The sequence below is a fragment of the Halichoeres trimaculatus genome, unplaced genomic scaffold (assembly GCF_033239565.1).
Source record: "Halichoeres trimaculatus isolate MK-OKI-2021-1 unplaced genomic scaffold, fHalTri1.1 fHalTri1_scaffold_20, whole genome shotgun sequence".
Classification (NCBI taxonomy): Eukaryota; Metazoa; Chordata; class Actinopteri; order Labriformes; family Labridae; genus Halichoeres; species Halichoeres trimaculatus.
The window spans coordinates 17,427,707-17,440,813 of NW_027437198.1; the positions used below are offsets into that span (position 1 = coordinate 17,427,707).

Consider the following 13,107-nt stretch of genomic DNA (forward strand, 5'->3'; position numbering starts at 1 on the left):
AAATTGTATAAGTCTTTTGACAACACTGAGTGTTTTCAGGCATAGTAAGATCATAACAGTTGATACTAGACAAGTTTGGGGTATGATAAAATGAACTTTATTTGAGAAAAAATGGAATGTCTACATTTGTCACATTTTAGAGACACAGCAAAACAGGTCACAGTGGAATTCAGACGTGCAGACTCCTCTTGATTGTTAACCGACACCGAGCTGGTGTCTAATTGCGTGGTAACATCGCGTCGCTGCAGTGACTGTGGCCCCTTGGGAAAAACCTGCACAAGCAAAGGTATACATGTTTATTTCAACAGCTTGTTTGCTGAGGTCATGACTTTCTAGCTGTTAAAGCAAATGACAGTTTAGCTGAAATTAATCCCTGTAGGTTTAATTTCCATGAAGTAAGCTTTTGCACCTTTGATACACCCACTAAGGAATCAGCATTAATATTTGGGTTAAGATCTAGGTCACAGAAACATTAAAAAATGTACAGTTTGAGCTACAGTAGCCTCCAATAATTCTTTCCAAGAGAAGCTACACCAGTAATCTATCCACTTACTAAAACAAACAGGTCCAGGCCAAACAGGAAAGATTACAACATCACTACGCATACATTAGCCTTGACCATGGTAACAAGTTCAAGGCTTAACTTTTTTTATTCAGTTTAGAGTTAAGCAGTCTGCAGTGAATGATGAAAGCATTGCTGCACCAAAAGAAAACAACCCCAGGACATTAGAATATTGAAGGCAATTTATCAAGAAATGCAGCAGCTGAGAGCATTTGACTCACCAAATGCTGCAGCATTAAATCCTTAATCCTCTATGAACTTTTCACCTATGATGAACTTAAATGAGGTTGCCATTACCTTTTTCTTGGTGCTGTCCTGTCTGTCTTCTAAAGGGACGCTGTGACTGCTTCGTTCATAACAAAACGTTAAAGCGCTCCGTTTTACGGCTCTGACTGTCACAGATGTAAGCACTGTCTTAAAAGGGGTAAATGATCACGCAGTGTAGGTGCAGTAAATTAGTGCTCAGAATTCTCACTGTTCTACTACATCTTGGTTTAGAAATTTTGTCTATCTACAGACAAAATGGAAAGAGCCACATTTGACAAAGTTTAATATTACCTTAATTTAGGTTTTGATGTGTCTACTCACAATTTATGTTGATCTACAGCTCAGTGTGCTCGTGAGAGCTGGGGGGCTCCTGGCAGACAGCAGGGGTGATGAACTCCATCAGATACTCGCAGCGACTGGGCTCCGAAGTAGACGTCACAACTGTCTCCTTTCCACATGTTAACTTTACCTGAAAGACAAAGAGTGTCTGTTCTTTATCCTGTGTCCAATTAAGAGACGCATATCAGACGAGGAATACAGTAAAAACTCTAAAACTCACAGTAGTGGATCTGTTAGGGCCCTGCCAGCACCCTGTTCCATGCTCATACTTCATTATAGAGTAGATGTCGTTCTCTGGACCTGCCCATTTTCCCCATGTTCTGCAGAAAAAAAAAACAGTAAAGGGTAAAAAAAAGTGTAAACAAAAGAAAGATGTAACACAAGGAGAACACAAGGAAAAGTATTTTCAGGTTTCTTACCCCAGGTTTGTTTCTGATCCACCAAACTTTGGTTTCTGGGATACTCTGTGGAATGGACAAAGCTTGTAGACGTACCTGAAAAAAAATTATATAGTCAAATAAGTAGTGACTTAAAACAAAATGTGGTTTATATTACATAACAATGTTTTCACAGTGTGTACATACTCTCCAGTAGTCAGCTCATAACACTGGTCATAGAGGTATGCAAACTCTGCATGAGGTCCAAAGTCAAAGGAGATTTCCTTTTCTAGGTTTCTGCAATAAAAAGAAACAGTTATAGAAGTATATAAACCTTTTGCTTGATGGTCTTTAAACGTGTTACATTAGAGCTGCATTAGCACTGGTTAAAAGCTTCTTCATTCTCAGGTTCAGTACTTACTTGATCTGGTCATCCACTTCACGGAGAGCCCTCTCAGCCTCATCAAACTCATCCCTGGCCTTCTGAGCAGCTGCAACACAAAAAACACTGAGTAAATTTCCTCAGAACAAATGCACAATAAGATGTGCTCACAGAGTCATGTATGTCTGAGTCAAAGCAACTCAGGGATCCTGTTGGTGCTTTTTGAGACAAGCAGTTCATCTCTGAAACATAAAAGTAACACAGCTGCTTTGCTTCCCTAAAAAATGAAATGAGTTTTGAGTTCATAGATAGCACATTAAAATTCAAACCAGTAGGTATCCAGTCAAATCTCTGCTTTCTTGCTGATAATTTACAGCATGAGTCACTAACTCATCGCCGAGGACAGGCTGAGTCACTCTTTTTCATCCACACACTCACCATCAATGAGGCTCTGCGTTTCTTGGTCGTAGGGTGGCATAGTCCCCTCATCATCTTCATCCTTCTTTTCTTGGGTATGTGATGTGGGAGGGCTCTGCGTGTCAAACACAGACAAGAGTGACTCACTTACCTAAACTTCAGAATCACACAGCAGATGTTCGATGGAGAAATTGAACAGGCTTGCCTTATAGTCTCCATCATCTGGGTCTTCTTCATCGTCATCCTCATCGTCATCCTCTTCATCCTCTGGGATGTCGTCATCAGGGTACTGCTCAGAGTCATTGTCAGAGTCCCTCTTCTCCTGTGGCGGAGTCTCCACTGGCGGCGGGGTGTCTGGGCTGGCCTGATACCAAAAGATTTACACCTTTAGAGGAGCCAAGGGTTTTAAAAATGAAGCTCACTTGAGGAAAAGTCAAGTTCTTACCTCTGAGACGTATTTGTCTTTGATGTTACTCCAAATTGACTCAAATGCTTCTGTGTCAACTTTGTCCTGTCCTCCCAGCAGTCCCTAGGCAAACCAAACGCAATCCTTAGTGAATGTTTTTCAGTTAGAATTTCCTCTAATGATGCAACACTAACAGGAACAGGAAGTAAGACATTTACCTGAGCCTCTGCTTCTGTGAATGAACCATCTGAATCTGGGTCGAGCTCAGAGTGTGACAGAAGCTCAGCAACTGAGACCCTGAAAGAAACAGAGATATATTATCTACTACCAGAGGATCTTCAGCTCCAATGTCACAATAAAGACCAGCCTAAGTACACAAATGAAAAACAAGAACATAGCAAACTTTGAAAAAGATAAACTCTATTCTTCAAGATGTTTGAAAGCCTGCAAGTTGCACTATTTTTGTATTTCTAATTTTGAACAGACCATTAAAAACTGAAATATTTCTTCTTGCACTGATTTTTTTAATGTTTCTTTGTTTCTAAGGTGATTCTCAATATTTTATCATTTGTGGATCTGGAAGGTGCTGACACTCACAGGCCATCTGAATCTTCATCAAGCTCAAGGAATACACCAGCCATCCTAGCTTTGTCCTTCTCCTGACGGATCACAGCTTTTTCATCTTGAAATTAAGTATGTATATTGTTATTTTATACAGGAATGATGCATGGATTTAAATGTTAACTGTTATGTGATGAACTGTATAGACAGTAGAAGGTGATTCTCTTTTACTGTTGAACTTACCTTCCCAGGCCTTGAGATGGCGCTCTTTGGCTTCTTTCTCTGGCTGCTCTGCAGTCTCCTTTGCAGTTCTCAGAGTCTCCACCTTCTCCTCTAGATCTTTCTTACTTTCTTGGATAGCTGTAACTTTAGTCTGTTGTAACAAATAAACATAAGTTTTCCATATGAGAATAATACAATAAACTACTATGAATCAATAAACCAGATCTCATTTATCACCACCCTGTTAATATCTCTAAATTTTAAGCATAAATTTGTACATACAATGGTTGGTGTTGACACATTCTAATGCTCCAACTAAATATTCATCACCTCTGTAACAGTATATGCTCTGTGCCATTACTTTTTAAATGTGGCTTCATACAAAAGTTTTTCTTACTTTCTTGTCCTCTAGGCCTTTCTTCGCCTCCTGAATAAGTTGTTTCTTAAGCAGAAAACCCTCCTGGGCAATTTCTGCCAACTTTTGCAGGCTCTCTTTCTCTTTGCGCCCAAGTTCCCTGCAACCACATCATGGGACGAGCTGTCAAAACATCACTGGAAACCTACTATGCATGCTATCACATGCATGTGCCATATGCCCTATGATAAGGTTTATAAGCCTAGAAAATCCATACCTGCATGTATTCTGACAGGCTGCACCACTGTTGTACTCATCGGTTGTGTCACAGCAGTCTGCAAAGGAAACAGGGTTTATGAAGAAGAATGAAGAACTGCCTGAACAACTCTCTTCGACAAAATAGTTATCTATTAGGGAACCATACCACAGATTCCATCATTGATGCGAGAGGAAGGGATGAAGGTTGGTCGGTAGCCTGCATTGGTGCAGTGGAAGCTGCCATTGGGACAAGCAGCAGTGCCTACAAAAGAAGAAGAAAAAAAATGGTTATGACAAGGATGAAAGATCTTTAGTTTTCAGGAAGTATTTAAGCTGCTTTAGTTCATCTTTTATTGCACCAGTGGGGTCAAAGTGTACTAACTGTACTCACCTGGCTCGTCAGAGCCGTCCTGGCAGTCACAGTAGTCATCATTCACTCTATCAAAGGGAATTGTGCGGGAGCCATCCAGACAAGTAAAGGGTTTGTCCTCCTCATAGAATTGACGTTCTATTGAGGTTACCCAAAAAATAAACCAGTCAGTGCAGCAATAAATACAGAGTGGACTGTTAACTTAACGGATGTGTCTTGTTAGCTGTATTACAGAAATGCATGCGTACTTGATAAAGGGACACCGCGAGGGCGTTGAACTTCCACCGCTGAAACTCCCACAATCAGGAGCACAGGCAGAAGCAGGAGGTACCGTTGGGTCATTTTTATGTTGATGGAGCAGCTCCTGAGTCGATGAACTTAGCAAAAGTAAGCTGGACAGGAAGGACATAAGACAGGACATTTGCTGGTGAGCTAAATAGTATTAACCACAAACAATCCGTAACATGTGTTGTAAAATGTGAAACTGAATAAACCGAATGGACTATGCCCACTTCTCTCCCTATCTTTGTCACGATTTTCGATATAATCTTGCGATTTCTTGTCAGTAAATGGAGAGCTACGTTCATGCTAACAATGCTAACTAGCAAATTGAGCTAAAGAGCTAGCTCAGGGAAGAGCTTTAACTACGAGTATATATTTAAAAGCAAGTGTGCACATATCATAGTCGACTCATTCTTCATTTAGCATAGAACATCTTAGGTTAAATAACATTCAGAAAACATATTTTCTTTTTGATTTTAAGAACAAGCTAATGGCTAATCATTACCGGCTTCATACACCTCTCAGTTCCGTGGTGATGTCAATACGCATGCGTACGTCTCCATACTGGTCTGGCTTGTCCCGCAGTGATTGGACAATTCCATAGTGGGCCCTTCTGATTGGCAGAGAACAGTGGCATCCGTCTCGGAGCCCTATATATTTGAGGATGCAGCCATCTCATGTCAGCTGCAGACAGGTGCAGAAAGTGTTGAGCATGTATACTGTGTTTGTTTTGTTTTATTTTTCTCTAAACAATATATTTTCAATAATTGGAATAAAAACAGTCTTCAAAGTTGTAACAGTCACTACCTATATATATATATCTTGTATAGCAGTAATGTTTATTAATAATAATAATAATAATAATAATAATAATAATAATAATAATAATAATAATAATAATAATAATAATAATAATAATAAACAGAAGAGGAATATAGATAAATAGATAGATTTTTTTATACATATCACCATTGGTCCTCAGCCCTGATTTTGGGAATGAAGGTAGAGCCTCAGGTGGGGACCTCAGGTTACATCCCAGCAAATATGGACTGAGGAGATCAGAAATCCTGTAAGCCATTCCAGAGCATGCTTTAAAAGTCAATAATTGAATCCTAAAAGAAGTTCCAAAATTTATCAAGAGTCTGCAAGAGAAGGGAAGCTGAAACAAAAATAATATGATCTCTTTTTTGTTTTTCGTTGAGAGTCTTGTTGCGGCGTGTTGGCAGCTGTAACTTGCTGGTTGAACACATGTACAGAAAGTTACACTCATCCAAACGCCAGAGAGGAGATGAAAGCATTATGTGCCAAACTATACAAGTTCACAACAAAAATAACAATGATAATGTGTTTAATATAAAAATCTTACTTTATTTGTATTTTTAACACACTTTACAGTACCGAACAGTGAAATAAAAGAAAAATATACCGATATACTATAATATTGTTTTATATATAGATGTTTTCTTATTAAATGCATTTATTCACAAAATGACACCTCAGCTCTGTTAAGAGGAAAAACTTTCATAAAAATAATATAATAAAAAATAACTTGGACACATTTTACACATTACAGCAAGATCATTTACAAATATTACAATCATTTCATTTTGTTTTTTTCCCTTGTATAATCTTTCTTACTTGTGAACAAACACATGTATTAAAGCCCAGAGAGTTATTCACAGAAGGAATCAGTCTGCGACAAAATAACTTGACTGCAACCTGATAGTAACCAGCTAATTTGGTCACCATTGGACGAACATTTAGGCTATCAGGCTAATGAATAAAAGTTACTAAGAAAAAGAGATGGTGTTAGTACCAGAAATGGCCACGATGGATAAGGACACATTAATTTCCTTTGTACCTGTCACATCTTATGTGACTTCATTAGCTTACATCTGACCTTATCAGTCAAATATCTTTAATCTCACATGGACTTTTAATTGAGAATGTTTTATTTTCTTGGTTTGTTCCTCGAGAAAAGAGGTTAGCATTTACTACTGAATGACGATTGTTAGTGATTTGGCCAAATGAAATGTAATCAACTAGTAACTGCCAATGACCAAACCACCAGCAGAAACTGCACACTACCTGAAAATCACTGTCTGCCACAAAACCTGATGAAATAAAGTGCTGGTACATATATATTTATATATATCTGATTTAAAGGTGGACATTTAAAATAGTGACAGTTGAAGCACAAGTGACCAAAAACATAACCAGAGAAGTAAGAAGGTGGGGTGTGGCCTGCAGTGCTTCAGTGGTTCACTGAACAACCTTCAGTGGTTATTTGTCAAATCATTTTTACTTGGATAAATTTATAATTTACAATCCAATATTACATTATGTACAACAGTGGTAATGCTTATAGCTATATCATCAATACTTGATTTATTTTCCAGACCATCCACCAGAATGATATAAAAATAAACTGTCCACAAACTGTTCAAAGAAAACACTTACCATGGTTTTCTTTTAATCATTTAAAAACAATGGCAGCAATCAATCAGTTGAATAATTTCTTATTAAGAAACAATTGCTACAGTATTGTGTTTGTATGGCAATTAAATAGTAATGTTTTTATAGCTTATGATATAACAAGAAGCCACAAAAACAAAGCAACATCATGAAGGTAAAAGGCCGATGCATATGGGAATCTTTTATCGAAGTAACTGCAATAGTAGTCCTGAATTCCCATTACCAATATAAAAGCCTGTGTGTCGACCCCACAGCGCTGCTCCATCCTGCAATGGAGCAGGTCACACACACACAGGCCTCTGGTGCACCGAGCTGTGGTGTCTTCAGATAAACCCAGTTACTGACCTGCAGAAACTTGCTCTTACCTTCAAAACAACCACACCCATGTCTTTTTTAAAATTATTATTATTTTTCTTTGTACCCTGTGAAAAACAAACACCTAAACAAACTGTGACCTGTTTAAGCTGTGCTCATCAAATCCTGAACACCATTCAACAAGATGTGGTGGTATATGCCAGTGAGGGAACAATGACACGCGTGACAACAGCTTTAGCATCCTGCTTCCTCTTTCTCTCTCTGACTTCTTTTGGTTATTCATTTGTTTACCTGGGGCCACCAGGCCAACAAGCAAACGAAAACATTAACACATCAAATCCACCATGTCAATAAGTCACTGTCTGGTCATATTCTAGCAGAGAACACTAATTTTTCCTAACTTCTGCAAAACTTACTTTTTATTTCCTCTGCTTGTCTCAGAGAAGCTGTCAGATAGTCATTTTACCGCCATGATTAAAAAACAACACATTCTTTTTGTTGGTCTCAGCAAAGCAAGAACTGAACTTATTGGTAGCAATGTTTCCGTTTCTCCTTCAAATGCAATGCTGGATACATTGTGTACAGACACACTGATACTCACAGAAATAAGCATACGGACGTGATATAAATATACTAGGATATCTATTATACATCTTATAAATCTACATACTGGCAGGTATGTTTCCTGCATCTCACATTAAGGCAAAAAAGCATCAAAAATAACAAGGATGATTAGGGACTGCCAGACCACCTTTTGGCCAAGTCTCACTTCTATCCCCTGACATTCTGCCTCCCTGATATTCTTATTTTCCTTCAGATCAAGGTCAAACTCCCACAGTTTCTCATCCCTTGCTTTGGCGAGAATTGTTGTATATGAGGAGACATAAACACACAGTGCAAGAAGGAGTGACGTGGTGAGTGAGAATTTGTTCTGCTGATGAAATAAATCAGTATCCCTTCAACATATTTAGCTAATAGAAAATAGGCAAAAAATATGCTTCAAAGCATCACATGGCTTATTCTCTGAAAGTTTAAAAAATTATTCTAATAAGAAAGAACAAAAGCTGAAAAAGAGTCCACTGGTGGTTGTGTTGGCGGGTAGTGATTGCTCTGCATCTAGAGTTCTGAGTTATTATATTATCAGAAGAGCAACAAAGGAAGACTTACAGCTTAAAACATGTCACCACAGAAACTGTACGTGTGAGATACTCACCACAATACCATGGACAGCGAAGAGATCGTTTACAAGAGACAATCGAAAATGATAACAAAATCAGACACTCCTGTCCCACAATGCATTGCTTCACTACAGCTCCGTTCAGGAAGCTGGTGTTTCAGAAAGGCACAGAGCCATCTTGCACCAGTAGCACTCTCCTTGTAAAGGGAAAAGGGGTGTGGGACCGTGCGGCCCCCTTCATCGCATCATCCTTCGACATCTTCCTCACTCCTCCTCCTCTGACTCTGTGGATATTCTCGTTTTTCTTTCCGACAGAAATGGAAAAAAAAATCGCTCGGACGTGTAGCTTTTCTGAGGAGAACAGTTTCTGTTGAGGTTCTAACAAACATGAATTACTAATACTGACTGAACACTAGTTAATACTCCAGAGAGATGGCTTTTTCCAAGGAGATTCATTACATGGTCAATGGCCTTCTTGTTAATGCACACATAAAAACATAAAGTCAAGTGTGAGGGTGTGATTGTGTGTGTCCTGGATGGTGCATCCTGTGCATTTGCAAAAAAGAGGGATCCAATCATTAAGCATGACTGAGGCTTTCGCTCCCACGCATCGTGTTGGTGTATTCTATGACTTACCTCTACTCTGTGTTAGTGTGTCACTTGATGTGTGTTAATGTGTGTGCATCCCAGTCCCATAGTGCTACACTGTCTTCAGTTGCCCATCTTTGACTCTCCCCTAAATTCCTCTTGGTCTAAAGTTCACTGTGAAATCAGTCTCCTCACTCCAAATCTACAGTTGCTGTGTAATCACCTTCTCTTTGAGCGATTTTAATTTATTCCCTTTTTGAAAAATATATTTAAAGGTCTGCATTGTCTTTGCAGTCTTATTTGTTCTTGGTTTGGCCATTGAAAGGATGAACAAGATAATGTGTGCAAGTGAAGAGGGAGATACAGAAGCAGAACTCATGTATCTTCAGCTTGTGAAGAAGAATCTTCCTCTTCCTCTACAGGACTTGTGTCAGAAAGTCTCTCCTTTTCAGCTCTCACCTCTAACCCAGTTTTAAGCTCCTCCTCCTGCTCCTCCTCCACCTCCTCTTCCTCCATTGCCACCTCATCCTCCTCCTCTATAATGTCCTCGTTTTCCTCCTCTGCCATTGTGTCTTCTTCTTCCTCTTTTTTACCCTCCTCCTCCTCCTCCCCTTGACTGCAGTCTTGTTCCACATGATTCAGCGTTGGTTTGTCATCCTCGTCTTCCTGCTCTCTCGGAGAGCTATCTTCGAGGGTGAGTTCGAACTGAAACTTGTCGAGTAGCTCCTTATCCTGGTCCACAGGAGGAGGGGAGGGGCTCTGTGGAATAGTGCTCTGGTACCAGTCCCTGTTGTCCTCTAGCGTGTCCAAGATGTCCTGGGCATCTGGGTGCACAAGGTCCCCCCACGTCTCCCACAGCGGGTGGACAATGTAGTCAATGAAGCCCACCTGCAATCCATCAAAAACAGCATGATTGGCATCGTCAGAAATCTTCATCTCACCCCCCACATCATTAGCATTAAAAATGTACGAGGATGACTGCTGTGATCAGAGATGTCAGATCACTCTCTACGATGTCATTATCACCCCACCTACAGCATCAGAGCAGCTCATTTACCTGGCTCTTTTCCACAGATGCAGTGTGTTTATCGCACATGGGACTGATCTCCATCCCTCGCTCCCTCTCCTTGTCTCCCTGCCTGAAGAACTCCTCCATGATTCTTTCCGTCCATTGTCGATACACAGCCAGGGGTTTTGTAGGATTGCTCAGGTCAGCACAGTGCACCATGTTCCTCAACACCTGCAAAACACGCAGACACAGGTCAAACACACACAGTATAAACACTGTAACATTAGCAGCACTGAGTTCACACAGGTTTGAGGATCATCTCTCTTTACTCTCTTCTGTCCGGAGCACATCTGAGGATTATCGATAAAAAAACAGCAAAACTTAACATGCTTACAGCCTTCTTCATAAAACAGGTCTTGATGCGAGTAATCTTTAAAAATTTGGGTTTTCAACAACCCAGAAATTCTACCATAACAGAACAATATTTTGATGTTTCTATTTAATACATCTCTGTATAAACAGCCCCTTTGGTTTAATGTTAAACATGACCTGCAAACCACCTTGTATGGTGGCCCTGAAGGCAGATCAGGGTCACCATACCCTTGCACCAGAGAAGTGAATGTTTGATGGGCCTGCATGATTACACAGAGTAAGTTATCGTCCTGGGCTTTTTAATTCTAAGAGCAGATGTGTCAATAAGGCAAAGCTACTGCTTCTCTCTCTCTATTCGAAAGTTGTTTGGTATTTTAAAATGCTTTAAAATGCATCTTGTATTGATATATTGAAAAACAATCACAGATAAACTGTCCTCCACCTCCAGCCTAAAGCAAACAGATTTGTATAGTTGTGAACAGGTCTAACAGGGTCAGTCTGTTTACATTTACAACACGTTAAAGGAAACTTCGCACAAGTTTTGAGCCTGCTTCTTTTTACATCCTTTGGTGTGATATCCTGCAATCTCAGAGCAAACACCTGATACAATATGGTTTTACATGCCTTGCTAGTTTTTGAATCTGACAATCAGATCAGAAAGATCAGAGGGGAAAAATTGAACCTTTTTTTTTAAAATAGTTATTTGTCCTGAATTTTCAATACGTAAAGTGTCATCTTTGTCGGATTCTCAAGTTTCCGATTGTACCTAACTGCACCTTGTGTGACAGCTGCTTCGGAATGACAGTGTCATGATCCATTTCAACCAGGTGGTTTGAGCCTGTTAATAAGCTATCTAAAAATCTGAACTCACTTTGAAATTCTTCCCCTGTCTTCTGGCTACATGTAAGAAAAGAATATCCCACCCTTGCTGACAGAGCCCTGAAATGCAGTTTCCCCTTTGAAACAACCTACTTCTGTGAGTCCGGCTTTGTTCGTTCTAAAAAAATCTAATTATTATTGAAAAGTTAATAGAAGTTAGAAAAAACATTCCAAAAGTTGACATTTCCTCCCATATTTTGAAGCATAGTCTGTTGGGTTCCAAAGCGGGTCCCCGGCCAGAAGCAAATAGTGTTTGGGGGGGCTTGGCATAGTAAAGTTTGGGAACCCCTGGTTTAGACTATATCTGATGTCTTAATTTTACAATTAACGTTAAGTAAACTAAGATGCATTCACAAATTCAAAAGCTGCTGAAACCACAAACCATCACAGACAAGTTTGGCTGTAAGTCACCAGTTAGCACGGTCACTTTTAACACCAAAACACCAGTTGCACCGAAATGGCCGTATTCATGTGAGAGATTTATAAAACTTGATCCTGAGGTGGAGAAATGATTCTGACAACAGACGCACAATAACCAATTAGTGAGAGGCTGCTAACAGTGCTAATTCAGTGTTACAGGATCTCTAAGATCTTGAGTGAATGGAGCAAAATACTTCAACTCTATGAAGACGTACATTTGAAAGGGCTACAGTGGACTACATTAGCCTGCAGCTGCGAGATGACCACCATGGGCTCAATGTTTTCAACTGTTACAGCCACATGAATAATGGTTTTGACACACCTAAGCTTCCTTTAGCACAAGTATCCCACAGTTTTCACAGTGATGGTGAAGACTAAAAGGCCTGACCTGGGGAAATCTTGTGGGTGAGAAAGTTACAGCAGAAAGACATTTGAAGGCCAACTTTGCTGACATATAGCCTAGCATGTTTTATTTGTTTTGTCCTCAGCAACACTGCATTGCAAAGCATCTCAAACCATCATCCCAAGACATATGCAACCATCAGGCAACACCGGTCCAACTCAGTGAGCATTAACAGCTTGATTTCTACATTTTCTGTCTTTCTTTCAACAAGCTCTACAGTGGATGTCTATCATATTCACCTTCCCTAATATATATTTTTCAGAACTACTTAAAGAGCCATCTGAGATAAAAGATTTCCGTCAGTATCCCCATGCCACAACAAAAATTCCCAACACTTAAAGTCACATTTCTACCATTTTCTTAATGTAATGGATTTTATGACTAAGATTTCAGTGATTCCTGAAACTATAAAATGTAACTATACATTTAAAGGGGCTATAGTGGCTATCTGGAAAAGCTACTCTTTTTCTGGGATGAAGACTCCATTTCCCATGAACACTTGCACCCACTCTCATGAGGATGTGACTCTTGCCAAGACGTGTTTGTTTTGAAAATTTAAGAGATTGGATCTTTTTTTTTGTATCACTATGTTTCTTAAAAGACAACTTTTTACCAGACACAAAGTGACACAGTAATGTATCTATTAACAGTCACATGGCTGGGAATTTGAA

At 39.5% G+C, this 13,107-nt stretch overlaps 2 protein-coding genes across 3 annotated transcripts in view; both read right to left on the reverse strand.

Moving 5' to 3' along the window:
- Positions 1-55: 55 nt before the first annotated feature.
- Positions 56-5,404, reverse strand: prkcsh (PRKCSH beta subunit of glucosidase II). Of its 2 annotated transcripts, none has more exons than XM_074696200.1 (18): positions 5,317-5,404; positions 4,765-4,908; positions 4,538-4,654; positions 4,313-4,408; positions 4,166-4,223; positions 3,931-4,048; positions 3,555-3,684; positions 3,348-3,432; positions 2,969-3,047; positions 2,790-2,873; positions 2,550-2,708; positions 2,366-2,459; positions 1,967-2,036; positions 1,753-1,842; positions 1,588-1,662; positions 1,389-1,488; positions 1,151-1,298; positions 56-272 (listed from the first exon to the last, which is right to left on the reverse strand). In XM_074696200.1, exons 2-17 carry the CDS (start codon positions 4,856-4,858, stop codon positions 1,164-1,166), a joined length of 1,584 nt encoding a protein of 527 aa, XP_074552301.1. In that variant the 5' UTR covers positions 4,859-4,908; positions 5,317-5,404; the 3' UTR covers positions 56-272; positions 1,151-1,163. The 2 variants fall into 2 exon arrangements, with proteins under 2 accessions (XP_074552301.1, XP_074552300.1); XM_074696199.1 differs by having other exon boundaries at positions 5,304-5,402.
- A 792-nt stretch (positions 5,405-6,196) lies between these two features.
- The window catches only part of pde4a (phosphodiesterase 4A, cAMP-specific), a 66,091-nt gene continuing 59,180 nt past the window's right edge, over positions 6,197-13,107 (reverse strand). The window contains exons 14-15 of the mRNA XM_074696198.1: positions 10,411-10,593; positions 6,197-10,241 (exon numbers count right to left, since the gene is read on the reverse strand). Of these exons, the coding sequence (XP_074552299.1) occupies positions 9,729-10,241; positions 10,411-10,593 (696 nt within the window). The 3' untranslated portion in view covers positions 6,197-9,728. The remainder of the gene's footprint in view (positions 10,242-10,410; positions 10,594-13,107) is intronic.

Coding starts and splice junctions, on each gene's coding strand:
- prkcsh (XM_074696200.1), bottom strand. CDS start 4,858: ATGACCCAACGGTACCTCCTGCTTCTGCCTGTGCTCCTGATTGTGGGA. Junction 3,433..3,554: donor CCATCTCAAGGCCTGGGAAG/GTAAGTTCAACA, acceptor CTTAATTTCAAG/ATGAAAAAGCTGTGATCCGT. Junction 1,299..1,388: donor GCCCTAACAGATCCACTACT/GTGAGTTTTAGA, acceptor TTTGTCTTTCAG/GTAAAGTTAACATGTGGAAA.